At 39.3% G+C, this 25,609-nt stretch overlaps 2 protein-coding genes across 2 annotated transcripts; both read left to right on the top strand.

Moving 5' to 3' along the window:
• Window positions 1-19: 19 nt before the first annotated feature.
• On the top strand, window positions 20-9,160 carry LOC132773679 (pepsin B-like). Its single transcript, XM_060773067.2, has 9 exons — window positions 20-75; window positions 372-525; window positions 769-886; window positions 2,774-2,892; window positions 4,039-4,238; window positions 5,399-5,521; window positions 7,161-7,305; window positions 8,100-8,198; window positions 8,933-9,160. Exons 1-9 carry the CDS (start codon window positions 20-22, stop codon window positions 9,083-9,085), a joined length of 1,167 nt encoding a protein of 388 aa, XP_060629050.1. The 3' UTR covers window positions 9,086-9,160.
• Window positions 9,161-14,824: 5,664 nt separating this feature from the next.
• LOC132773678 (pepsin B-like) lies at window positions 14,825-24,891 on the top strand. The gene is made up of 9 exons (XM_060773066.2): window positions 14,825-14,880; window positions 15,014-15,167; window positions 17,242-17,359; window positions 20,430-20,548; window positions 21,724-21,929; window positions 22,669-22,791; window positions 22,973-23,117; window positions 23,625-23,723; window positions 24,739-24,891. The coding sequence occupies exons 1-9, from the start codon at window positions 14,825-14,827 to the stop codon at window positions 24,889-24,891; spliced, it is 1,173 nt and encodes a 390-aa protein (XP_060629049.2).
• Window positions 24,892-25,609: the final 718 nt, after the last annotated feature.

Below are 25,609 nucleotides of genomic sequence, written 5' to 3'. Positions count from 1 at the left end.
ACATCAGATACCGATCACCATGAAGTGGCTAATCATAGTACTGGTTTGTCTGCACTTGTCAGAAGGACTAGAGAGGTAACTATCACAAACCAGAGTTATTACAAATATTGTGGAATATTATGGAATTAACAAATGGAGGTCATAGATCTTTGGCTATTCTTTCCTAACAGAACCATACCATCTTTCCACAGCAAAAGTTAAACCACTGCTTTTCAAGTTCTGTTATACATATATTCTGTCTTACATGCTTTGTTACTCTGAGTTCCAACACATGTGCAGAGGACAAATGGTAAACAGAGTGGGCACGAAAAAGATATGGAAACTCTAGAAACATTTCCACTGCTTCCCTGAAATGTTTGTGTTCTGCACAGAGTCATTCTGAAGAGAGGGAAATCCATTCGGGAGAACATGAAGGAGAAAGGGGTGCTGGAGGAATTTCTGAAAAACAACCATGGTGATCTTGCATTGAAATACCACTTAAATGAATACAATGTTGCTTATGAGCCAATTACCAATTATTTGAATGTGAGTACTAAAATACTGTTATATGTGTACTAAAACAATAGTTCTGTTATTCCATAGTCCTTTTGATGATACTTGAGAGCTCTCCTATAAGGAAGCATCCTTTTTTTCTATCAAATTCCTCAAAAGGGACTTATTATTGCATGATACTCAGATAGAAAATAGTAGAAATGCAGGGAACAGTGTTAATAACTTGTATAAGTTTGGGGAAACCTACCACCTTATTGAATCCTTCTTATTTGACAGTCTTACTATTTTGGCGAGATTAGTATTGGGACACCACCACAGAATTTCCTGGTTGTAATGGACTCTGGTTCTTCCAATCTCTGGGTTCCGTCCGTATATTGTGATACTGCAGCCTGTGGTGAGTACTAATGCCCGGGTGCACAAAGATTTGGCTTTAACGAGTTCATTAATGGACACATTGCTTCTGTCAAAAACATATACTTGCTTGATTAAGTAAATAGTTTTCAATAGGAATCAAATGCCTGCATATTATCAGCTGAGATGTATTTCTTTATAATTTTAACACCTTTCTCCAATGTTGTATACATGTATACAGTATACATGGGATCATTTCATTTTGTATTTATGATAATTCTGTGGATAAGGCTGAGAACTACTAAGGCTGAGAACTACTAATTTAAGGACCTTCAAACTAGTGAGCAACAATGCTAAGTATCAGAATCCTATAGCTGGCATGGCCACGGCATATTTCTGGGTATTTTAGTCCAAATAAGCAATTTGTTCTAATTTTAGCTCATGTTGCCTATATCATGCTGTCCTTTTTATGGAAAAGTGGCTTCAAATGACAATATTAGAATAAGTTTTTAAAATAAAAAATCTTATTCGCTCATGTGGAGATTTTTTCAAAAATAGAAAGTCCTGTGTAATTTATCTTTGGACATTTTGAAAAATGTCCATATGAGTGAATGAGATTTTTTTTATTTTAAAAAAAAACCATTTAACCTCCTGTGGTGCAATGGGTTAAACCAGAGGTCCTCAAACTAAGGCCCAGGGGCCGGATGTGGCCCTCCAAGGTCATTTACCCGGCCCTCGCTCAGGGTCAACCTAAGTATGAAACTACTTGAATGCACAAAATAACAACAACAATCATATCTCATCAACCAAAAATAGGCCCACATTTTCCATTGAAATACTAATATGTTTATATTTGTTAAAATTGTTCTTAATTTTAATTATTGTATTGTTTAAAATGTTTTTGCACTATAAATAAGGTATGTGCAGTGTGCATAGGAATTCATTCATGTTTTTTTCGAATTATAATCCGGCCCGCCAACAGTTTGAGAAACAGTGACCTGGCCCTCTGTTTAAAAGGTTTGTGGACCCCTGGGTTAAACCCTTGTGCCAACAAGATTGCTGACTGAAAGGTCGGCGGTTCTAATCTGGGAAGCGGGGTGAGCTCCTGTCTGTCAGCTCTAGCTTCTCATGTGGGGAAATGAGAGAAGCCTCCCACAAGGATGGTAAAACATCCAGATGTCAATGTTCTTGCAGATGACCAATTCTCTCACACCAGAAGTGATTTGAAGTCAGGCATGTAGCTTGGGGGGGGGGGGGGCTTGAGGGGCTTCAGCCCCCCCCCCCCCCCGAAATTCTCATGGTGGTTCGTGAAAAGGCCTTACTGGTACATTATTTAAACTGTTATGTTTATTCGTATCATGATCTGATCACCATACTTAATATGTCCCATATGCATGGGGGTATTGGGGTAATGATACAAAAGGTTTGCTAGGCTAGACCCTCTTTCACTCTGACTCAGCCCCCCCAACCCCCCCTGAAAAAAATTCACACCCCCCCCCCCCCCGAAACGAAATCCTGGCTACGGGCCTGCTTGAAGTTTCTCAAGTCGCTCCTGACACATATCAATCAATCTTTGGACTGCTGGTATGCACAACTGTGATCTCTCGCTCCCATGGAAACATTTACAAAGCAGGTTTGCAACTAAAAATGAATTCCATGATGTAAATTTTGTGAAATTATATTACTTTCAGTAAAAGTTTTTTTTTAAATCCTCATTCAACATTTTTATGAGAAATCTCTCCACCTTGCTGAATATTCATTTTGCTGACTATGGAGCATTCCTTGTCATGAAGGCAATTCACCAAGCCTATAACAAAACTAGGCCTCTGGGGAATTCAGATATGAGAAGCAATTGCAAATGGCATACAAATATGAATCTGTTTGCCATAGATAAAAAGATTTGTTTTTGTTTATTCTACTCCTACTCTAGCAAAGCACAACAGATTCAATCCTAGTGCATCTTCCACATACTCCAACTCTGGGCAGACTTACACCTTGTACTATGGAGCTGGTGACTTAACAGTCATGCTAGGCTATGATACTGTTACGGTAAGTATATTTTGCACCATTAAGTGTGTTTTATTTGGAAAATCTTCAAACATTATTCAAAATGGATTTGGAAAGTTTAGAAGCATTATTTTTTTTATATTATATATCCCATATACCCATAGCTAACATGGCCAGTGGTTGTGGTAGTTGGTGGATTTGATGGAATTATAATAATAATTTATTTATTTATATTCTGCCCCATATTTCCCCCAGGGAACTCAGGGCAGATTCCAACATACAATGGCAAACATTCAATGCCTCCATAGAACAAACAAGTACCGACATAATAATCCCAGAATTATGGATTGTAGGACTATAGTTCCCAAAAGCAAGACCTCCAAACTTTATCCAGGATATAGCACCACACTCTTAAAAGGATTTGAAAGAAGGGATCCCATTAAAGCTTAGAATGGAAACCTGTGGTTTGTGATCTGCCTGATCAGGGCCTTCTCAGTGGTGGCCCCTCAGGTGTGGAACTCCCTCCCTAGTGACATCAGATCAGCCACCTCCGTATTAGCTTTCATGAGGAGAGTCAAAACCTGGCTCTGGGAGGAGGCGTTTGAAAAATAGGGCCGTGTAGTAATCTTAATGTGGAATTATGTGCGATTGATCACGGAATGGCATTAGACCTTGAACTCTGGATGCTGTGTTTTAACCTTAAATGCATTTTAATCATGTTTATTATGGTGTAATTTTTAGGTGGAGTTTGTATGTTTAGAGGCACTGTGTAGGTGGCATTTGTAAGTAGCCTTAAGTGCCCCCCTCCCCCAGGGTAGAGAAAGGTGGGGTATAAATAAGGTAAATAAATAAATAATAGAGAAGTAGCTCAATTTTTTTCTTTTTTTATTAAGAGGATCAATTGTATAATTGAACATCCCATCCTAGGTATTCCTGTCCCTTCTGCAACCCTCACATAGCTGGGTAGGTAAGAAGGAGAATTAATTTCCCTAGAAACAAAATGTCATAATGACTTCCTTTTGTTGGTGTCATTGTGTGCCTTTAATCAATGATTACTACTTCCAACATATGTTGGCATATGTGAGCTTGCTTGAGATAGATAGATAGATAGATAGATAGATAGATAGAGATAGATAGAGATAGATAGATAGATAGATAGACAAATCCATTTTTCTTCCTTTCTCTCAGGTCCAGAATATTGTTGTTACCAACCAGGAGTTTGGCCTGAGTGAGAATGAACCCGTGACTCCCTTCTACTATGCCAGTTTTGACGGAATTATGGGTATGGCTTATCCATCTCTAGCTGTAGGAGGGACAGCCACAGTCATGCAGCAGATGCTGAATCAAGGACAGCTTTCTGAGCCCATCTTTAGCTTCTACTTTTCACGGTATGATCCAAAAATCTCTAATTTTTCAGAGAACATATAGAAGATGATAGAAAAAATGGATCTAAAATAACTGAGCTACTGCTCTTTGATAGTATTCTGATAATGGTTAATTGCCCTAATATAATAGGGCTTCTTCCATAATATGCACCAAAATTTGAGGGATGATGGTGTTTTCTTTCTAAATTTTTAGTCATCCTCATTTTGAAGGTTGAAAAAATATTTTGAAGGAAAAATACTGTATTTACTCAAATCTAACGCTCACCTTTTTTGTCTAAATTACCTCCCCAAAATTAGGATGCAAATTAGATTAGCATATGGTAATAATAGTTCTGAGCCAAAGCAAAAGGGGAAGCTATTTCAGGAACACCTGGAGCTCCTATTTGAGGGACCTCATCTCTAATTTAATGGCTACAGCTCAATGATATGCAATCCTGGGATTTGTAGTTTGATGAGCCATCTCAGTAGAGAAAGTTCAAGACCTTGTAAAACTATATGATTCCATAGCATTGAGTGGATGTGTACCTTTCTTGACCAAATTACGAGTGCACTTTTTGCTACTGTGCAATACATTCACTAGCAAATACTTTTTTGAGTTCAGGGTTTTGAAAATTGAGGTGTGTGCTAGATTCAGTGGTGCATTAGACTTGAGTAAATACTGGTAGGCTATATTGACCCCAATTCCATTGTTCAACCTAACTAAAGAGATCCATTAAGTAAAGTTATCTACGGACTTTATTGCACAAAGATGACAAACCAACATAGAAATAGAGCCGTCACCTATGGCGAAGGTTCCTATCATACAATGCTGCATGCAACCTGTGGTCAGATGATGGGCATGGCCTGTCAATAGTCTCTCATTGTGTCTTTATGCCACAATATACCCAATGTAATGGTAGCATGGGGAGATAATGGCTACAGAGATGTGGCAAATATGTAACCGGATGCAGGATCTTGAGTGTTTAACTCTTGCTCCATGGCATGAAAATTAGAATTTTGCAAACACAGCTGTTGTGGTTATTGAAGATTGATCTATGCCCATCTTTCTCTACTGTTTTCTTCTTTGTTTTCTGATCATAGAGATATTGATGCACATACATATTCCAGCTTAACAGATATACCTAAATGTGTTTTGTTTTTTTCTCCCCATTTTCGTCTACAAGACAACCAACTGTTCAGTATGGAGGGGAACTGATTTTGGGAGGAGTTGATACTCAGCTATTCTCTGGAGACATTTCCTGGGCACCTGTCACCCGTGAAGTTTATTGGCAAATTGGTGTTGAAGAGTAAGCAATTTCCATATATAGTTGAGGTCTGATTTTCTGGTCTGATGTCCTTTTGCTTTGTAGAGATAGTAAGAGAAGCATATTGGTAGTCTTATCTGCTGAAAGAGTTATTTTTCTTCTTCTTTTTTCTTTTATGTATATGAATGGTAATTTGTGTGTATATACAGGAGGAGAGAACTAAGTACTTAAGGTATAGCTACAGGGGAGGCAAAATCCAGATAAGCATTCTTATTTCCTGGTGACCTCCTCCTTCCCCAAATAAGAATTCTGCTTCACCATGTAATTTTCCTTCAGTATCAAAATTTCTAGTCTTTCAGAGTGACACATTGTGAATCATTCACATATAAAGCTTACGTTTTTGTGTTCACAGGTAATTTTGCCCCCCCCCCCCCCCCCGGATGCATAATCTGTATTTCTAAATGCTCACTGGAAGTCTTAAATCACTGCAATGCTAGAAATATGGAAACTGAAGGCACATTTACTTGAGCACCAGAATTCTTATGGGGTGGGAAATGGGGAGGGTCGTGATCTCATCCTTCCCTCTCCACTATCACTATCTTCCTGTGTCTAGCACCGAAAACCGAACATTTTAATATTACAGACTTCATCCTACCAAAGATATGCATCAGAAGTACTGTTTATTTCAAAGGGATAATTTAGCCATAATGAAATAATAATACAATAAGATAATGTGTCACATAAAAGACACTCCTACATTACTCTTGTTAATGTTGTGTACTTAAATAAATAAATTCCATGGGAATTGCTGTTGTATTTGAATGTTACAAGACAGGAAAATTCAGTCTATCCTTTTAAAAAAGGCTGCAAAATAGTATGAACAAACAAGAAACTTACATCATCCATCATTCAGGATTCGTATGCCTACTGCAACCATATTGCAAGGAACATTCATTCTCCGTGACAATGGATGAAGGAGATAAATGAACAAACTATAACTTGCTGAGCAAGAAGAAAGCTTGAGTGTCACACAAAATTTAGGGTTATAACACCTGAATTGCTCCTTGAAAATGTGTACATATTTGCTGCTCATATGCACACACACACAAACCTAAAAGTATTTTAACACTCCTATAGCACCGCAGACAGTATTATTCATTTCCCATATGGAAAGATTTTGACTACAGTGGGTAAAATGAGTATAGTCAACTTACATACCTCCGAGGAATTTGGTCAGCTCTGGCAATTTGATGCTTCTGTTTGATGCTCTGCTTTATGTTGATATAATTTATTTGATAGACTATGTTGTACCTTAATTTTAGGTGTTATTGTTTTTATATGCCGAGTTATTATTTTTTCCTATTATATATGTATTAGTTGTTTTATTCAGGCACTGAACATTTGCCTTTTTGTGATTGGAACCCACCCTGAGTCCCTGTGGGGAGATAGGGCAGAATATAAATAAAGTGTTGTTGTTGTTGCTGCTGCTGTTGTTGTTGCTGTTGCTGTTGTTGTAATGGGCTGCTCAAAATTCGGCTGATGGATCCCAGTTGTTGTGATCCAAAAAAGTATTTTTTCCAAACACTGGTTCTGGGAATTATTGCAAATTGCAGGCTTTTGTCTGGTTTGTTCCTTGCCCACAAACTTTGCTTGCACACATTCTTTGCTCTTGTCTTTGTAGATTTGCCATTGGCAGCGAGGCCACTGGCTGGTGCAGTGATGGCTGCCAGGCAATTGTAGACACTGGCACTTGTCAGCTTACTATTCCACAGCAGTACTTTGACACTTTCCTGCAGGCTGTGGGAGCTGAAGAATATAACGGTGAGGTAAGTGAAGGAGGGGACCTTGGGGATATGACTCAGAGAATTACTGCAGCTCCCAGAGAAAGTGTTCAATTTTTTTGTGTCTGAATACTTAAAGTAACACCCAAGATAAAAGAAAGCAGAGTTAATGCAAGAGAAATGTACTAACTTCTTCAAGTTAAGAGATCAGATGGTATTGGGGAGGAGAGAAATGATGCAGTAGATAGATATGAATCTCTCTAGTGAACCAGGAATCCTTGGGAATGTGAATAAAGAAATTTCTGAAGCTATAATATATCAGATAGATTACTGATTAAATTATTGATTTTGTTAGCTAATTAAGTTCCTGTTTTGATTTTTTTTTAAAAAAAAAAGCCTCAGCAGCATACCTCAAAATAATAAAATAATAATATTATTTTAAAGTGCTAAAATCCTATTAGATAATAAAAATCGATTAAATTAATTGTTGAACTATCATCATGTGGGTAAATCCAACTGATTTAATGGCTATTTTCTAAACTGGAGTTAATCAATGATTTAGGCTACTTATGGTATTTTTGAAAGAAGAGATGCTGCATCACATGATGAAAGATGTCTGTAATAATACATGATTTCCCTCACCTATGTATCTTGCATTTGGTATGCTTTATTTTGTGACTAGTCATTGAAAAGTAACACTTGCTTATTGGCAAGTGTGACTGCTATGACACACATTTCAGGAAAATTGGTTAATTTTTGAGACACACAGCTCTCTTTACTAATGAGGACAGAATTTTTGTACTTAGTCTGTTTTAACATCATTTGTATTCTTTTTTAAGTTGCTCGTGAACTGCAACAATGTCCAGAACATGCCCACCATCACATTTGTCATTAATGGATCCCAGTTCCCTCTGCCTCCCTCTGCCTATGTTGCCAATGTATGTATACTTTATTGCTTAACAATGCATATTTTACAACATGCTGTCTGGCTATTGTAGTATCAAGAGATTGGAGTAATAGTATTCAAATTTCTGTAGTCACAACTTGGAAAACATAGGGATGCATATGAGCATTTATTTGCTCAAGAAATTTGGGGACCTTGCAAAGATCAGTAGTGGCTATTTGAATTATTTTCATGGAGTTGCATACACAAATATCTTCTCAGCTCTGCTTTGGCTTTTCATATTTTAAATGAGGGCATGAATTGTGAAACCTACAAAACGTTAGACACAATGCACACTGCATCATGTGCACTGTAGTCAGATCTGAACCTGCACATTTAGATCATGAAGTGCACCCTGGAAGACATCTAATGTGGGTCTGGCTCACATCACATGCACTGACAAACAAACCTTTGGCAAGCATGTCCTCATTGTTATGTGGTTATAGGCCCTTCCACATAGCCATATAACCCAGAATATCAAGGTAGATAATCCACAATAGCTATTTTGAATTGGGTTATCGAGTCCACACTGCCATATAATCCAGTTCAATGTGGATTTTATACAACTGTGTGGAAGGCGCCTTAGTGAACAGAACCAGAAACAGGCAGTTCACTTCTTGTCATGCAGTCTAACAAAGACCTGATTTTAGAATGGCATCTTTACAAATGCTTCACAACATTTTTTGAACAGTAGTGGAAACTTAAAGATCCTTTTGTTTTCTTTTACAGAATGATGGATATTGCACAGTTGTAGTGGAGCCTACCTATCTGGCTTCCCAGAGTGGAGAGCCATTGTGGATCCTGGGAGACGTCTTCCTTAAGGAGTATTATTCTGTCTTTGACATGGCAAACAACAGGGTGGGGTTTGCACTATCAGCTTGAATGTGACAGAACCCAGCTTCTCTCCAACCTTTTGCTTCTGTTCCCTTGGACTCTGGATGGATAACTTTCAATCAAAATAATAAATAAACTCTAATGTGTCACATTTTTGTTTGGGCTTGTCAATAAAATATTGATTGCTATCATTGAAATGATTAAATGTCTCCAAATCAACCTGAACTCTCCCTAGAAGCCACAATGTCTAAATCAGTGGTTCTCAACCTGTGGGTCCTCAGGTATTTTGGCCTACAACTCCTAGAAATCCCAGCCAGTTTACTAGTTTTAGGGTCTCTGGGAGTTGAAGGTCAAACATATAGGGACCCACAGGTTGAGAACAACTGGTCTAAACTGAAGTTGGAGTATGGATGTATTATGAAGAGAGAAAGACAATAATGTTGTCAAAGAATCACTGGGTTGCTGTGAATTTTCTGAGCTGTATGGCCATGTTCCAGAAGCATTCTCTCCTGACATAGTTGTGGGTGAAATGCTTCTGGAACATGGCCATACATCCCAGAAAACTCAAAGCAACCCAAAGACAATAGTATTTGGTAAGGTAGAAGACCGTATGGAAAGAGAATAACCACATTCTAGGTGGATAGACTCAATCATAGAAGCAACAGACCAGAATCTGAAAGACTTTATCAGAGTTATTTAGGAAAGGGGAATGTGAAGGTCTCTCATTCATAGGGCCATCAAAAGAATTAAAGGCTGTTAACAACAATAACACAATATCTTAAAATACGTTTGAGAGTAACTGAGATAACAAAGTTGGCAGCATAAAGGTAGTAGTGGTATGCAATGGTATTAATGATGCTGATGACTCTCTGTGTCCAAAGATGTGTGGCATCCATGCCTCTGCTCCATAGATGATTTTAGGGGCATTAGGGACATACCTACTTTTGAATCTTAAGCAAGTAACAAAAATGGGGACTACACAAGTCTTGGGCTTTATCCAAGAAGACACTGCTTAACTTCTCTTTAATAAAATAAGAAATCTACGAAAGAAGTTGCAGAGCATAAGCAGATATTATGCTCACTAACTTTGATTCTCACCTGCCAGGAAGGTTAAAAAAGAGATTGATACTGAGAAAGCTTTCAGGCATTTTGTAACCCCAATGAAAAGTCTAATTTACCCAAGGCAAGAAGGAGGTTTAGGGTTGTGAACTGCATTCAGGTGAATGTGCTATGTGTCTACTGACTCCTATTTGTATTTTCTAACACTACGAAAATCTGTATACCTTTCTTGCATTGAGCTAGCATTCGGGCAGATTGCCACAATTCTGCTTCTCTAAATACAGATTTCCCCCAAAAATGGCTTAGGAGGGGTTGTATCAACATATTCTATTTCCTGGGAAGAAAGTGTAGTCAGTGGCATACAGAGAAAAAAGTGCTTTGGGTGGACATTTTTTTTGTTTTGATGTTTTTTTCTATACTTTGATTGTATGGATTCTACCAAAAAAAATATTGTAGGGTATGAAAATGTCCCATCCTAGAGCATGAGACTTAAGGAAGTTGCTAATATCCAATTTTTATTCAACAATATGCAAAAACGTACATTTGACGTTATCAAAGGCTACAGTTCTATATAACAGTACTGTAGATCTGTAATGTTGTCTGATATGATTTCTTCTAAAGGCAATTCAGTTGTTGAGTGTTGAAATCCATGTTTCAAGGGTTATGTTGCACTAGAGCCCTGAAACACCTTTTCACTACAAACCACACTCTGTCCAGGTAATCCAGTAAGCAAAAGTTTACTAAGAAAAGAATACACACACACACACAAACCCAAAAAGAACAATCAAAGTTCAGAAGGTTATTTCCAAGATAACCAAGATTTCAAAATACTTTCAAATACAGTCACAAAAGTAAATCCACTGATATATTCATAAACATGATACCATGAATTCATGACAAGCAAACTTAGAAACTTGAACACATGAATCCAAAAACATAGGACCAGAAACTGAGAGCTGTTCACCTGAATACAATGTTGCTCTCACAATGAATTGTATCAGCAGAAAACCACTTGGAAGGCCTCAGTCCCTCCCATGACATCAGCCTCTAGGAAAAGTGAGTCTGTCTTTGTTGTACGTTCTGCCCCCAAAGTTCCAAGTTCCTTGATCTGGACCAGTGGTTCTCAACCTATGGGTCCTCAAATTTTTTGGCCTTCAACTCACTGTCTGCAGTTCTGAAGAAAAATAATAATTGGGGAACTTGGTATGGTAATGCTTTCATCCCTCCTCCACTATGTCCCTGAAAATGGTTCAGGCCAAAGTCCTAAGTCTTCCAACATTCTGTGCTGACATTGGCCAACTATAGGCCTCCTGGAAGCCCTCAAACAGCAGCATTCTGGTGCAATACTACAGGCATTGATGGCACTATTCTCCATGACTTCTCTTATAAACCACCCAGTTAGTAGCCATAATAATAATCATGATAGCACATTATGCACTATGTGTATCACTGTATTCATGCTGCATGTATTACTGCATTTATGCTGAATCATCTAATATTCAGCTTAAGTAAATAATGCTGGTGGTTTGCCATTTTAGTGCTTGTTCCTATTTTGAATTTATCACAATCCATTGCTGTTTTAACCACCTCTATTAAATGATATCATAAGCAGATTCAGCTATTTCACTTCTCATTTCTGACTTCAGGCGAATAAGCTAAGATTTACTAGTACCAGGCCCGTAGCCAGGATTTCGTTTCGGGGGGGGGGGGGGGCTAAAAATTTTCAGGGGGGGTTTCGGGGGGGGCTGAGTTTCGGGGGGGGGGCTGAGTCTGAGTGAAAGAGGGTCTAGCCTTGCAAACCTTTTGTATCATTACCCCAATACCCCCATGCATATGGGATATATTGAGTATGGTGATCAGATCATGATAGGAATAAACATAACAGTTTAAATAGTGCAGCAGTAAGGCCTTTTCGCGAACCACCATGAGAATTTCGGGGGGGGGGGGGCTGAAGCCCCCCGAGCCCCCCCCCCCCCCCTGGCTACATGCCTGACTAGTACCAATAAAGATTTCTAAGGAACTCCACTGTACGCATGCTTCTGTTGCAAGAACCAGCCATTGATCCCTACTGTCTGTTTAAATTTCTTTTTGAAGATGTCGAGAGAAGGAGTTTCAAGTCCATGTGTTGTTGAAGGCTTTCATGGCCGGAATCACTAGGCTGCTGTGGGTTTTCCAGGCTGTATGGCCATGTTCCAGAAGCATTCTCTCCAGGTGTTTCATCCACATCTATGGCAGGCATCCTCACAACCTCACAATTTCTGAGGATGCCTATCATAGATGTAGATGAAACATCAAGAGAGAATGCTTCTGGAAAATGACCATACAGCCCAGAAAACCCACAGTAACCCAGAACAATATTTCTTTTGTTATACCGTTACGGCAACATTTGTTTAGAGAAGGAATGGACAAAGTTTAGACCATAGATCAAATGTTCTCAGAGCTTTTTTTTTTTTTTGTCGTGTCAGGAACAACTTGAGCTGCTTTTGAGGCTGCCAGGGACCCCAGATTTCAAAAAAAATGACTCCAAAATACCCCAAACTGATAACTGGTGGAGGGGATAAGGCATCTGTCACACATCTGGAAACCTAGAAATCAAAACTAAATTTTGTGAAAATTTTCAAAAAGGTTTCTCTTTTTTTTGTGCCTCAAAATGACCCAAAGTGTCTTCCAGAGGCCCGGAAAGATCCCCAAACTTACCCTCATGTTTCAGAGGGTTTTGGGGTTGTTGAGGTTCTATATTTATTTTGCAGTGATGGTACTCCCTTGTCTCCTAGAGGTGTAATGCCTCCCTCCCCAGTCTTCAATATTTGCACACTCCTGGTTTAGAAGTTTTAGATGAAGGTCTAGTGTTTACTGGCATAAAACAAAATGATTCTGCATTTCCACATCCACATGTTGTTGGGGTAATACAGCATGGACTACTTTAGGTAATGAAGAAGCAGTGAGCTTGTGGATGGATAATCATACCATTTAAGCAGCACTCACTTCTCCATGTAAATGTGAGTGCCAATGAGCTGTTTTAATTGTATCTGAGTGTTCTGCATATGCAGCTAAATTCTTAGTAGGTAAAACTGAGTAATTCAGCTGAAGATTTGGTCAATAACAAATGGTTTAATGATCTTGTTTTTAAGGTGAAAAGGAAATACACAAATTGTGTATTTTCTCAATGTTTTTCCAATTTTCTCTGTTGTTTGATATGATCTACTATCTGTAATAATGAAAGAATGTATATACATCTGCTTCCACTACAGTTCCAAAATGATGAAATGTAGATACTTGAATTTGACAAGAGACTTGGCTATGGTAGTCCACACTCTGGTTATATTCCAGATAGACTACTGCAATGTGCTCTATGTGGAGTTGCCTTTGAAGACTGTTTGGAAGCTTCAAATGGTCCAATGGGCAGCAGCCAGATTGTTCATCGGAGCAACATACAGAGAGAGGACATCCCTCCTGTTGTGTCAGCTCCACCGGCTGCCAATCTGCTATGGAGCGCAATTCAAAGTGCTGGTTTTAGCCTGTAAAGCCCTAAATGGTTCTGGCTCAGCTTACCTGTCAAAACGTATCTCTGTGATCTACCTCAGAGGTTAAGATCATTGAGGGAAGTCCTGCTCTCAGTCCCACCCCCTCACAAGCACGACTGGTGGGGACAAGAGACAGGGCATTCTCAGTGGTGGCCCCTTGTCTATGGAACTCCCTCCCTAGGGATATTAGATCAGGCCCCTCTCTTCTGATTTTCAGGAAAACACTACAGCCATGGCTGTGGGACCAAGATTTTGGTGAGTAAGCAGCACAGTAAGAGACTACAAAAAACAGAATGATGACTCGGATTGGCCCTGGAAAATGATTTGGATTTTGTGATTTTAACTGATGTTTGTTTTAATGTTTATGTTTTTAATTGGGTTGATTTTAATGCAGTGATTTACTAATATGTATATGGCATTTATTTTTTGCCTTTGTGAGGCTGCCCTGAGTTCCCTTTGGGGTACAAGTGAGGTAAATAAATAAAATAAAAATAAATACTAATGGAACCATAAGGGCACACACCTCAGAATTACTTTGTTTAAAATGGAGTTCAATTACAGCAGATCCTCCACATTTGTGGGGTTAGGGTCCCACTTCCCTCCCATCATTCCTGAGCTATTTATTTTTGCCATTTGCTTTAAAATATTTAAAAATTAATAAAGCAGGAGATGTGTGGGAAGGCAGGCACCACTGTGGAATAATAACTGCCTGTTACAAAGGCCTTGGAATTACTTTGGATATTGCTTCAAACTATCTGAACCAAAAATTGCCTTTCCCGATTATGTCAATATTTGCCACAATTACTTTTATTAACTTGCCCTTTACTATTTAAAACCAGAATACTGCCAATTTTCCAAGGAAACTGATTATTCTTCAGCTGATAGTGACAGCTTATCACTGTTTTCTAGTAACAAGGGTTTATACGAGGGCCAATTTTTATATTGTAATCGTTCTTATAAATCAAAGGCACAAATTGCTTTTAAAATCTTTATTATCAAAGGAGTCAAACACCTTTTATCTGTAAGAAAACAGAAAACGTAGGCATCGAGTATGCATAATGATATAGGAAATCAAGAGTAAATAACAGGTGTACAGAGGACAGTTGCTCTTAGTATAAAAGTGGGGTATCAACAGCAGAAATATGGTTAGGATTGGGAAGGACTGATTCTGTAGTGGATCACGAAGGTGAAGACACCAAGCACCATGAAGTGGCTGATCCTTTTCTTGGTTTGTCTCCACCTGTCAGAGGGACTGGAGAGGTGAGTATCCTCACTAGGCTCAGGAATCATGGCTGAGATGAATAGAAAAATCAATGAACTAAAAAGCATAATAGATATGTGGAGTGGCTGAAATCCCTAAACTAATTCCCTGAGATGGTTGTGTCCTGTGCAGAGTCGTTCTGAAGAAAGGGAAATCCATTCGAGAGAATATGAAAGAGAAAGGTGTGCTGGAGGAATTTTTGAAGCACAACCATGTTGATCCTGCATTGAAATACCATTCTAACGAATACAATGTTGCTTATGAACCAATTAGCAACAACTTAAATGTGAGTATCAAAACCATGTACATTTGGCACTTTTGCTCTTTTCTCTTATAATTGAAAAAAATATTAGAAAGATTGCTCATTGAGAGATGACTGCTGAGTTCAATTCATGATGACACAATAAAACAACCCATCCATTATCCCTGCCAGTTTCAAGATGAATACGAAATCACTTTATTGAATGTGTTCAATGTTCATGTCTTTTGGAGCTCTCTGGTTTTTGATTATAGAGAAATATTTAGTGATACACTAGAACAGTGTTTCTGAACCTTCCTAATGCTGTGACCCCATTAATACAGTTCCTCCTGTTGTGGTGACCCCCAACCATAACATTGTTTTCATTGCTACTTCATAACTGTAATTTTGCTACTGTTATGAGTCATAATGTAAATATCTGATATGCAGGATACATTTTTATTCACTGGACCAAATTTGGCACAAATACTCGATATGCCCAAATTTGAATTCTGGTGGGGTTGGGAGGAGGGATTTATTTTGTCATTTGGGAGTTGTAGTTGCTGAGATGTATAGTTAACCTAGAATCAAAAGGGATTTTGAACTCCACCAGCAATGGAATTGGACCAAACTTGGCACACAAAACTCCCATGACTAACAGAAAATAAGGATTTGGTGGGCACTGATCTTGCGTTTTGGAACTGTAGTTCACCTACATCCAGAGAGAACTGTGGACTCAAACAATGATGGATCTAGATCAAACTAGACACAAATACTCAATATGCCCATATATGAACATTGGTGGGGTGTGGGGAAAATAGCCATGACATTTGGAAGTTGTAGTTTATTTATTTACCACACTTTTATCCCGCCCTTTTCAGCTCAAAGACAACTCAGGGCGGCGTACAGACTGGCAACAATTAGATGCTGAACACACATAAATACATGCTGGGATTTATAGTTCATCTACAATCAAAGAGCATTCTGAACCATTCTGAACTAATGATAGAATTGGGCCAAACTTCCCACACAGAATCCCCATGACCAACAGAAAATACTGTTTCCTGATGGTCTTTAGCGACCCCCCTAACACATCCTCATGACTCCCACAGAGGTCCTGACCCCCAGGTTGAGAAACACGGCACTAGAATTTGAAGTTAAAATACCAAAGGAACTTTAACCAGTTTTAACAAGTTTCTCATCCTAGCATTTCTAACTGCAATGCCAGGTACAGTTTAGCAGGAAACTGCTTCTTTTTCTTCAACAGTAGGAATTGTTAGCCTGAACACAGCAAGCAAAACCGCAGTGTTACAAATAATCTCTTTGGGCACCAGGTTTAGTGTAGTTACAAAAGAGGACAACATTACAACATTTTGATTCTTATATGACCTTCCTTGATGACAGGAGTAATGGGTTAAACCCTTGTGGCAGCAGGACTGCTGGCTGAAACTTCGGCAGTTTGAATCTGGTGAGCAGGGTGAGCTCCCTTCTGTCAGCTCTAGCTTCTCATGTGGAGACATGAGAGAAGCCTCCCACAGAATGGTAAAACATCCGGGCGTCCCCTGGGCAACATCCTTGCAAATGGGCCAATTCTTTCACACAAGAAATAACTTGCAGTTTCTCAAGACACTCCTGACATGAAAAAACAAACAAAACGCCATTGATGTAATTGTCAGTGGGAATGATAACCTGCTGTAAGTTTTCATCAACTTCAGAGGGATTCCTACAGATGCTGAACCCTACCCTCCTTATTTGCACAGAAATAGATCTACTTTACTAAATGAGGCATCACTGTGCTCATCCTGAGAGATCTTTGTTAGGAAGGAATGGGGCAAAAATTAATCCGATCTTCACACTGAGACAATACGGACGAAACAAGGGAGGGACCTTGGGATTCTGATAGATGGATTGAGTGATAATAATTGAATGAACTTGTCAGCCCAATATGGCAGGACTCAAAAGTCTATATCACACATGATTAGAACAATAGGAGAAAACATGTCTGTCAATATGGTATTATTTTCATTCAACCAAACATGTGTCCTCCATTCTGGACTGAAAATATTTTAAAATAAAAATATTTGTGGGATATTTCATCTGACTAAAATGTTTCTTCTAACAGTCTTTCTACTTTGGAGAGATCAGTATTGGGACACCACCACAGAATTTCCTGGTTCTTATGGATACTGGCTCTGCCAATCTCTGGGTGCCATCTGTGTATTGCAATACTGCTGCATGTGGTGAGTAATAAATCAATTTGCATTTCAGTTTAGTATTTAAGTAACCAATTTATTTTTATTAAAAGTTGGGTTGCTGAAAGTTTTTCAGGCTCTATGGCCATGTTCCTGAAGCATTCTCTCCTGATGTTTTGCCCACATCTATGGCAGGCATCCTCAGAAGTTGTGAGGTCTGTTGGAAAGTAGGCAAGTGGGTTTTATATATCTCTGGAATATTCAGGGTGGGAGAAAGAACGATTGACTGTTTGAGGCAAGTGTGAATGTTGCAATTAGCCAGCTTGATTAGCATTTAATAGCCTTGCAGCTTAAAAGCCTGGCTGCTTCCTACCTGGGGGAATCCTTTGTTGGGAGGTGTTAGCTGGCCCTGATTATTTTGTCTGAACAAAATCTGGCTACTAGTATTTAAAAAAAATCTAAAATCAAGACAGTAAAGACCAACAGGGGAATTCCAGACAACATTGTGATTGTTCCTTTAAAAAAACCCTTCCATGACAGATGCTACAGTGTTATACTAAAGGACATAGTGGAAGAACTTGTTGTTGTGGTATGCCCTCAGGTCATTTCTGACTTATCCTGACTCTGTCTATGAGTTTTCTTGGCAGTATTTGTTCTAAAACAGTTTGCCTTTGCCTTCTTCTGAGACTGATAGACTGTGTCACCAGTGGATTTGCATGGCTGAGCCCTGGTTTCCAGAATAATATTCCAATTCCACATTTGCAGGGATGTCCAGTGGTCAGTAAGAACTGACCACGGAACAACAGACTGGTTCAAGATTGGGAAAGGCGTACGGCAAGGCTGCATCCTCTCACCCAACCTTTTTAACTTGTATGCAGAACACATCATGCGATGTGCGGGGCTTGATGAATGCAAAGCTGGGGTGAAAATTGCTGGAAGAAACATTAACAACCTCAGATATGCAGATGACACCACTCTGATGGCCGAGAGCGAGGAGGAGCTGAGGAGCCTTCTAATCAAGGTGAAAGAAGAAAGCGCAAAAGCCGGGTTGCAGCTAAACGTCAAAAAAACCAAGATTATGGCAACAAGAATGATTGACAACTGGAAAATAGAGGGAGAAACCGTGGAGGCCGTGACAGACTTTGTATTTCTAGGTGCAAAGATTACTGCAGATGCAGACTGTGGCCAGGAAATCAGAAGACGCTTACTCCTTGGGAGGAGAGCAATGTCCAATCTCGATAAAATAATAAAGAGTAGAGACATCAGACTGGCAACAAAGATCCGCCTAGTCAAAACCATGGTATTCCCTGTAGTAACCTACGGATGTGAGAGCTGGACCTTAGGGAAGGCTGAGCGAAGGAAGATCGATGCTTTTGAGCTGTGGTGTTGGAGGAAACTTCTGAGAGTGCCTTGGACTGCGAGAAGATCCAACCAGTCCATCCTCCAGGAAATAAAGCCCGACTGCTCACTGGAGGGAAAGATACTAGAGACAAAGTTGAAGTACTTTGGCCACATCATGAGGAGACAGGAAAGCCTAGAGAAGACAATTATGCTGGGGAAAGTGGAAGGCAAAAGGAAAAGGGGCCGACCAAGGGCAAGATGGATGGATGGCATCCTTGAAGTGACTGGACTGACCTTGAGGGAGCTGGGGGTGGTAACGGCCGACAGGGAGCTCTGGCGTGGGCTGGTCCATGAGGTCACGAAGAGTCGGAGACGACTGAACGAATGAACAACAACAACCAGTGGTCCACTTTTGACCTAGAGTCGGCTCTCTACTGCAGGCTTTCCAAACATTTCCTGTTGGTGACACACCTCTTTAGAAATGAATCATTTTGCATCACAGTATTTCGGTTTTACTAGCAAGCCAGAGGTTAAACCAATCCAACTTTCATTTATATTTTTGAAAATATATGTTTTATTGCTTATGTCACATAGACTCAGGGGTCTCTCATTTCATTCACGTGACACACCTACACAATGCAGCTGACACACTAATGTGTCACAACACGTCATTTGGAAAGGTCGGCTCTATAGCCATGGATTTAACCAATGATGACTTGAAAATATTCCAGAAAACAAATCTGGATTTTGCTGCATGCTAGCACTAGGCTGATGTGTTCATACAGTATCCTCTCACGATTTCACAGATATACAGGCACTCTCCTGCTCCTTTTATATAAGGGACACTGTTTTGCTGCATCACTGTAAATAGCAGGACATGAGCATCCATGGATTTTGGTATGCACAGTGGGTAGAATCAAGCCTCAGCAGATACTAAGGGTCTATTTTACTGGTAAATCATGTAAACAAGTTACATGTAATTAATCCCTTCCTCTAACCCTCAAGTCAGAACAAGATTCCATTCTGAATGTAACATAGGAAAGGATAGCACCACTTGTTTTGCAGTACAACTGTGATATTTTAATAACTTCTGTAGTTCCAGGGTGTGAAAGAAGGACACCTTGGAACTATAGAAGCTCATGTTGTGTCTCCTGTCACAGCTGCATATCCTGTTGTTTGTGTTATAAGAGCGACTAGAAAGAAAATGTATTTTAACAGATGTCAGCAGTTTGTAGCACCCACATAGTCAGTTACTTTTGAGATACAGGAGATTTTTTTTTCAAAAAGAAAAATTCCAAGTAACCACTTTTGGTCCAATGGAACCCCAATTAATTGCTTTTCAGAAGTATTCCAGGTACTAGTGTGAACACATGTGACTCTCATTAATGTGTTATGTACTGAGGCTGCAACAAAATCAGGTCTATTGAATATGGTTTGTTTGTTTGTGTCAGGAGCGACTTGAAAAATTGCAAGTCGCTTTTGGTGTGAGGGAATTGGCCATCTACAAGGATGTTGCCCAGGGGATACCCGGATGTTTTGATGTTTTACCATCCCTGTTGGAGGCTTCTCTCATGCCCCCGCATGGGGAGCTCTCCAGATTCGAACCTCTGACCTGTCAGTCTTCAGTCCAGCCGGCACAAGGGTTTAACCCATCATGTCACCGAGGGCTCCTGTTGTATATGGTGCTTTGGAGGGAAATCCATATAAACATTAATTTAGTTTTTCATTGCCATATAGGGGCAGATTTGTCATCCCATTCACATTCTTTTTATTCTAGGTAACCACAACAGATTTAACCCGAGTGCATCCTCTACATACACTAACAATGGACAGACTTTTAGCCTGTACTACGGGAGTGGCAGCTTAACTGTTATGCTAGGGTATGATACCGTGCAGGTAAGAAAACTCTGTATGATGCAAACATTCATTTTTTAATGTTTGCTATCTTATGGGGCATTTCAGATGTCTGGCTTGAGAAGAATATCAAGAATCCTTTGTACTACAGAAAAATAATTTTCCTATTCAGAATCCATGGGTTCTTTTACACTAAACAATTATAATGTTATGATTCCACTTTAAATGACATAGCGACATTTCATGTAATCTTGGGATTCATAGTTTGGAGAGATATATTTAGAATTTTCAGCCAAAGAGCTGTAGTGCCTTATCAAACTACAATCCCTAAGGTTTCGTATGATGTTGCTGTGACAGTTAAAGTGGAATCATAGCACTGTAACTGTGTAATGTGGAAGGATCTCAAGGCTGTGTTTTCCTGCATGGCAAGGGGTTGGACTGGCTGGCCCTTGTGGTTTCCTTCAACTCTATGATTCTATGAACCTACTTAAAATACAAAAGAATAAGCTGTGTGACTGATGGTATACTTACACTGAGTTCTCATGAGGCTCATGTTACATGTCGAATCTATATAAATAAAAATGTAATGTTCATTTGTGGGATTAACATAACTCAAAAACCACTGGATGAATTGACACCAGATTTGTACACGATACAGCTATCAGGCCAATGAGTGACCATCACTCATAAAAACACTGAAAAACACAGTGGAAGAGACCTAAAAAGCCAAATAAATAAATAAATACATTACAACGCATGCGCAAAACCACATATATACACATACACACACACACAAAACACATATACACAGCAACGCATGGCAGGGAATGGCTAGTAGACCTATATATTTTTGGTACTTTGTAATAACCTCCACAGTTCTCCCAATTGAATAAGTACATTTTGTTGGTTCAAAATTTGTGGTGGAGACTCCTTCTTTGGAGGCTGGATGGCCATCTATTGGGGGTGCTTTGAATTCGATTTTCCTGCTTCTTTGCAGGGGGTTGGACTGGATGGCCCACAAGGTCTCTTCCAACTCAAGGATTCTATGATTCTATGAAAATGGTCAGCTAGGTGTTAAAGGTTTTTTGTTTTTTTGTTTTTAAAAATCAACATTATTCTTAAATTTATGGAAAACACATGTCCTTACCAGTGATAGTTGAGATATTTGGTCATGACTGAGTTTGCAGGGGTGAAATATACCCGTTCCTTTCCCACAGGTCCAGAACATTGTTGTACGCAACCAGGAATTTGGCCTCAGTCAGAGTGAACCTTCCAGTCCTTTCTACTATGCCAGTTTTGATGGGATTTTGGGGATGTCGTATCCTGCTGCAGCTGTAGGCCATGTAGGGGGTTACACTATTATGCAGCAGATGCTGAGGCAAGGCCAGCTCTCTGAACCCATCTTCAGCTTCTATTTCTCTCGGTAAGATCCAAAATCTGACAACTTTTGTTTGGTTCCATAGATACATATTTGCAAAAAGAGGCATAAAAGTAGAACAAATAAATTGCTGGTAGTACCACAATATTTCATCCTTACAGTTATAAGTGCTGTGAACTCCCTTTAGGGCCCTTCCACACAGCCATATAACCCAGAATATCAAGGCAGAAAATCCTACAATATCTACTTTGAACTGGGTTATCTGAGTCCACGCTGCCATATATTCCAGTTCAAAGCAGAAAATGTGAGATTTTATTCAGGTGTGTGGAAAAAGCCATAAGCACCCTTTTCTGGTTTATGTCAAAATAGAAATGATGGGTGGTTGGTTTTATCATAGTCTTGGACTACCTGTTTGGATGCTACTTATGAGTATCAGATCAAAATATAGCAAGCCTGAGGTACTCTGTTCTGTATTTGATCTATCATTTTCTCTATTTTCTAATTTCCTATGGAATTCTGGAATTTGCATTTTAGGGAGGGTATTTGGAAGTCCCAGCCAAAGAGCTTTAATGCCTCGCTGAACTATACATCCCAGGAGTCTGCAGGATATTGTTATGACAGTTAAAGTTTAACCATAGTGCTGTAATGTGAAATGGATCCTGCTCTTCCCTTTCATATTTGTCTTGTTCCCCTCTATGCCCATTTATTTTTAATATATTGACCTTTGCCAGGTTAATAAATATAGTAAAATGTTGACTATGCTCAAAATATTTTACTTTCCCAGACAACCAACAGCTCAGTATGGAGGAGAATTGATCTTCGGAGGTATTGACACCCAGCTGTTCTCTGGGGAAATTACCTGGGCACCTGTCACCCGTGAGGCTTACTGGCAGATTGGAATTGAGGAGTAAGTGATATACATGACTCTTTTACACCAAGGCCAGATTGAAAATTTCCATTTTAATCAAAGCATTGCTGTACTAGTTTTCTCTTTTCAGCATGCATTTTATCGCAATGTATACATATAGAGGTAAACTTCTATAAAGCCATTCATCATCTAATAATGTACATTCATTCTTTCAATATAGATTTTTAATTGGCAACCAGGCTACTGGTTTGTGTAGCCAAGGCTGTCAGGCAGTTGTGGATACTGGGACGTATATGCTGGCAGTGCCACAACAGTACATGAGTACTTTCCTACAAGCTGTGGGAGGCCAAGAGTATAATGGTGAGGTAAGTGGATTAGTTAAACTTGGAAAGCATTTGTGCATAACCTCGAGGTAAATAGGCATATTGATGTATGCTATCAGAACACTGTGATGTCAAAATCAAAATTAAGGCAGGTCTCATCAGCTGATTAGAGAGACAGCATGGTCTCATGGTTGAATGTTGGACTATGACTCTGAAAAGGCACAAGCAACAACAAATGAAACCAAGTTGCCAAAGTGATATCCAGGGCCTCCATGGACGGTATTATATCTTAATCATCAACATGAAAACAAAGGGGATTTTCTTTATTCCAGGAGTGGATTCCCTAATATGGAAATTCCACATCCATCAAATGTCTTCTGTGAGGCTGAACCAACCCAAAAAGGTCATGCGGGCATAGATTTGGTGTCTATGATAGTCTGACATGTTTCAGGGGCTAATTTGTCTAGGCATTTTTAATACAGGAAGAGGGATTGAGTGGGTGGAGAAGTTGTCTTTGTTATAATCATCTCAATATTTATGCTTTCACAGTATGAGGTGAACTGTAACAACGTCCAGAACATGCCTACCTTCACTTTTATCATTAATGGATCCCAGTTCCCACTACCACCTTCTGCCTACATTGCCAATGTAAGTATATAAGAGTTCGTAACTTAATGCCCTAGAACAGCACATAGCTTGAACCTGGCTATTCACATTTCCAAACCTAGCTTATAATATTTGAGGTTCAATCCATTTTTTGGTTCCAGCTAGAGTAGTGACATTGAAGCAGCTGTTCATTTAGTAAGTGAAAATATGATTGATTAATTCAGTGGATCCATTTTAGTTGGAAAGAGCAATTGAGCTATTGTCGATGGCTTTCATGGCCGGACTCACTGGGTTGTTGTAGGTTTTTTCTGGCTATATGGCCATGTTCTAGAGGCATTCTCTCCTGACGTTTCGCCTGCATCTATGGCAAGCATCCTCAGAGGTAGTGAGGTGAGGTCACCTCACTATCTCTGAGGATGCTTGCCAAAAAATGCAAGCAAAATGTCAGGAGAGAATGCCTCTAGAACATGGCCATATAGACAGAAAAAACCTACAACAGCCCAGCAATTGAGCTCTTAGAAGATGCCAATTTCAATACACATCTTGACAACTGGGCTTTGCTATTTTCACAACCCCTGGCCCTGTCCTATTTTCTCTTTTCTAATGGTCCTCTTTTAGACATGCATGGAATTGTCAATGGCATTTTAATACCTTTATACTTTAGAACAGATCTAAAAATAGATCTTCATTGTTATTGTTAGAATCAAAATATAAATTGTAGTAACCCCTATGAAAGTAGGATTAACAGAGAGAAGAAGAGTCCTACTACTGCTTCTACCAGACAAGACGATCACACTATGTCACACGAGTGTGACATATGTCACACTAGAAGGGTGCGTCATCAATGAATAGCAAATTTCTTTATTGAGGATTGCTTTCAGTTGGGTTAATAGAAATAGAAATCCCTGCCTCTTTTGGCAGCTCTCCTGAAAAGCTGTAAGAAGATGGAGAATCACCCAAAATAGTGCAAACAAGTCCTTATTCTAGATTTCCTTAAAATGTCTTGTTTTACTGCCCTGGCAGAAATATAACATTTCTTTTGGCTTTTGTTTTACAGAACAATGGCTACTGTACAGTTCAGATTGAGGCTACATACTTGCCTTCCCCAACCGGGGAGCCCTTATGGATCTTTGGTGATGTCTTCCTCAAGGAGTATTATTCTGTCTACGATATGGACAACAACAGGGTGGGCTTTGCACCATCAGCTTAAAAAGAAAAAAGGAAAGAGCTGAATACATACCTAGACTCATAATTCTGCGACTCTCTTGGACACTGATAAGATCGATTCTAAATTATTTGGAACAGAAATTGCAGCAATCTTTGCTTACCGTAATCAATCTGCCACAGCTTGTATAAAATCAGTTCTCCTGACAGCCGTAACAGAGAAATAAATTCTACCACGCCAAACTATTTCTTATTCCGCTTGACATTGTTTGTGGGAAAACCAGAGGCTGATTTTAAGAAGTGACTTGACAATATGATTTCTTTCAGTTTGTTTGTTTAGTGACTGCTGAGGTCTTAAGCATGAAAAATTGAATCCGAGTCCTCTTTTGAAGTCAGGAGTATAGATCCTAACTACCCTTAACCCAAATTTATTTCCTGGAATAAAATGCTATCTCTCTTTTAAAAAATGTTCATATTTTGAATGATTAGCATTTCTGAGAGAATCTTAAAAGCCAGGGCATACTAACCTTGTGTGAAAACATATGGATAGCACAAATATTTATTTCTTTGGTAGTCATGCTACTTTCTCTGTTTAGGACTGTGAGTTCAGATAACAGCTCTCATATAAATGTAGTCTAGAAAAAAGAAGCAAAAGGCCAGCCACAATATAAATCAATAGGCAAAGAGGTGATTGTTATCTCAAAATATCAGAAACTGACATTAATCAATGAAATCGATTGGCAACAGGTTGAGGACATACAAAA

Source organism: Anolis sagrei, chromosome 4, assembly GCF_037176765.1.
Source record: "Anolis sagrei isolate rAnoSag1 chromosome 4, rAnoSag1.mat, whole genome shotgun sequence".
Lineage (NCBI taxonomy): Eukaryota > Metazoa > Chordata > Lepidosauria > Squamata > Dactyloidae > Anolis > Anolis sagrei.
This window is presented reverse-complemented; position numbering and strand designations above follow the sequence as displayed.

What these genes read in the sequence shown, in the direction of transcription:
- LOC132773678 (XM_060773066.2), top strand. Translation starts at nt 14,825, where the DNA reads ATGAAGTGGCTGATCCTTTTCTTGGTTTGTCTCCACCTGTCAGAGGGA. An exon ending in GCCAAGAGTATAATGGTGAG is followed by an intron (nt 23,118 to 23,624) that starts GTAAGTGGATTA and finishes ATGCTTTCACAG; the next exon opens with TATGAGGTGAACTGTAACAA. An exon ending in CTTCTGCCTACATTGCCAAT is followed by an intron (nt 23,724 to 24,738) that starts GTAAGTATATAA and finishes TTTGTTTTACAG; the next exon opens with AACAATGGCTACTGTACAGT.
- LOC132773679 (XM_060773067.2), top strand. Translation starts at nt 20, where the DNA reads ATGAAGTGGCTAATCATAGTACTGGTTTGTCTGCACTTGTCAGAAGGA. An exon ending in TTGTGATACTGCAGCCTGTG is followed by an intron (nt 887 to 2,773) that starts GTGAGTACTAAT and finishes CTCCTACTCTAG; the next exon opens with CAAAGCACAACAGATTCAAT. An exon ending in TAGGCTATGATACTGTTACG is followed by an intron (nt 2,893 to 4,038) that starts GTAAGTATATTT and finishes CCTTTCTCTCAG; the next exon opens with GTCCAGAATATTGTTGTTAC.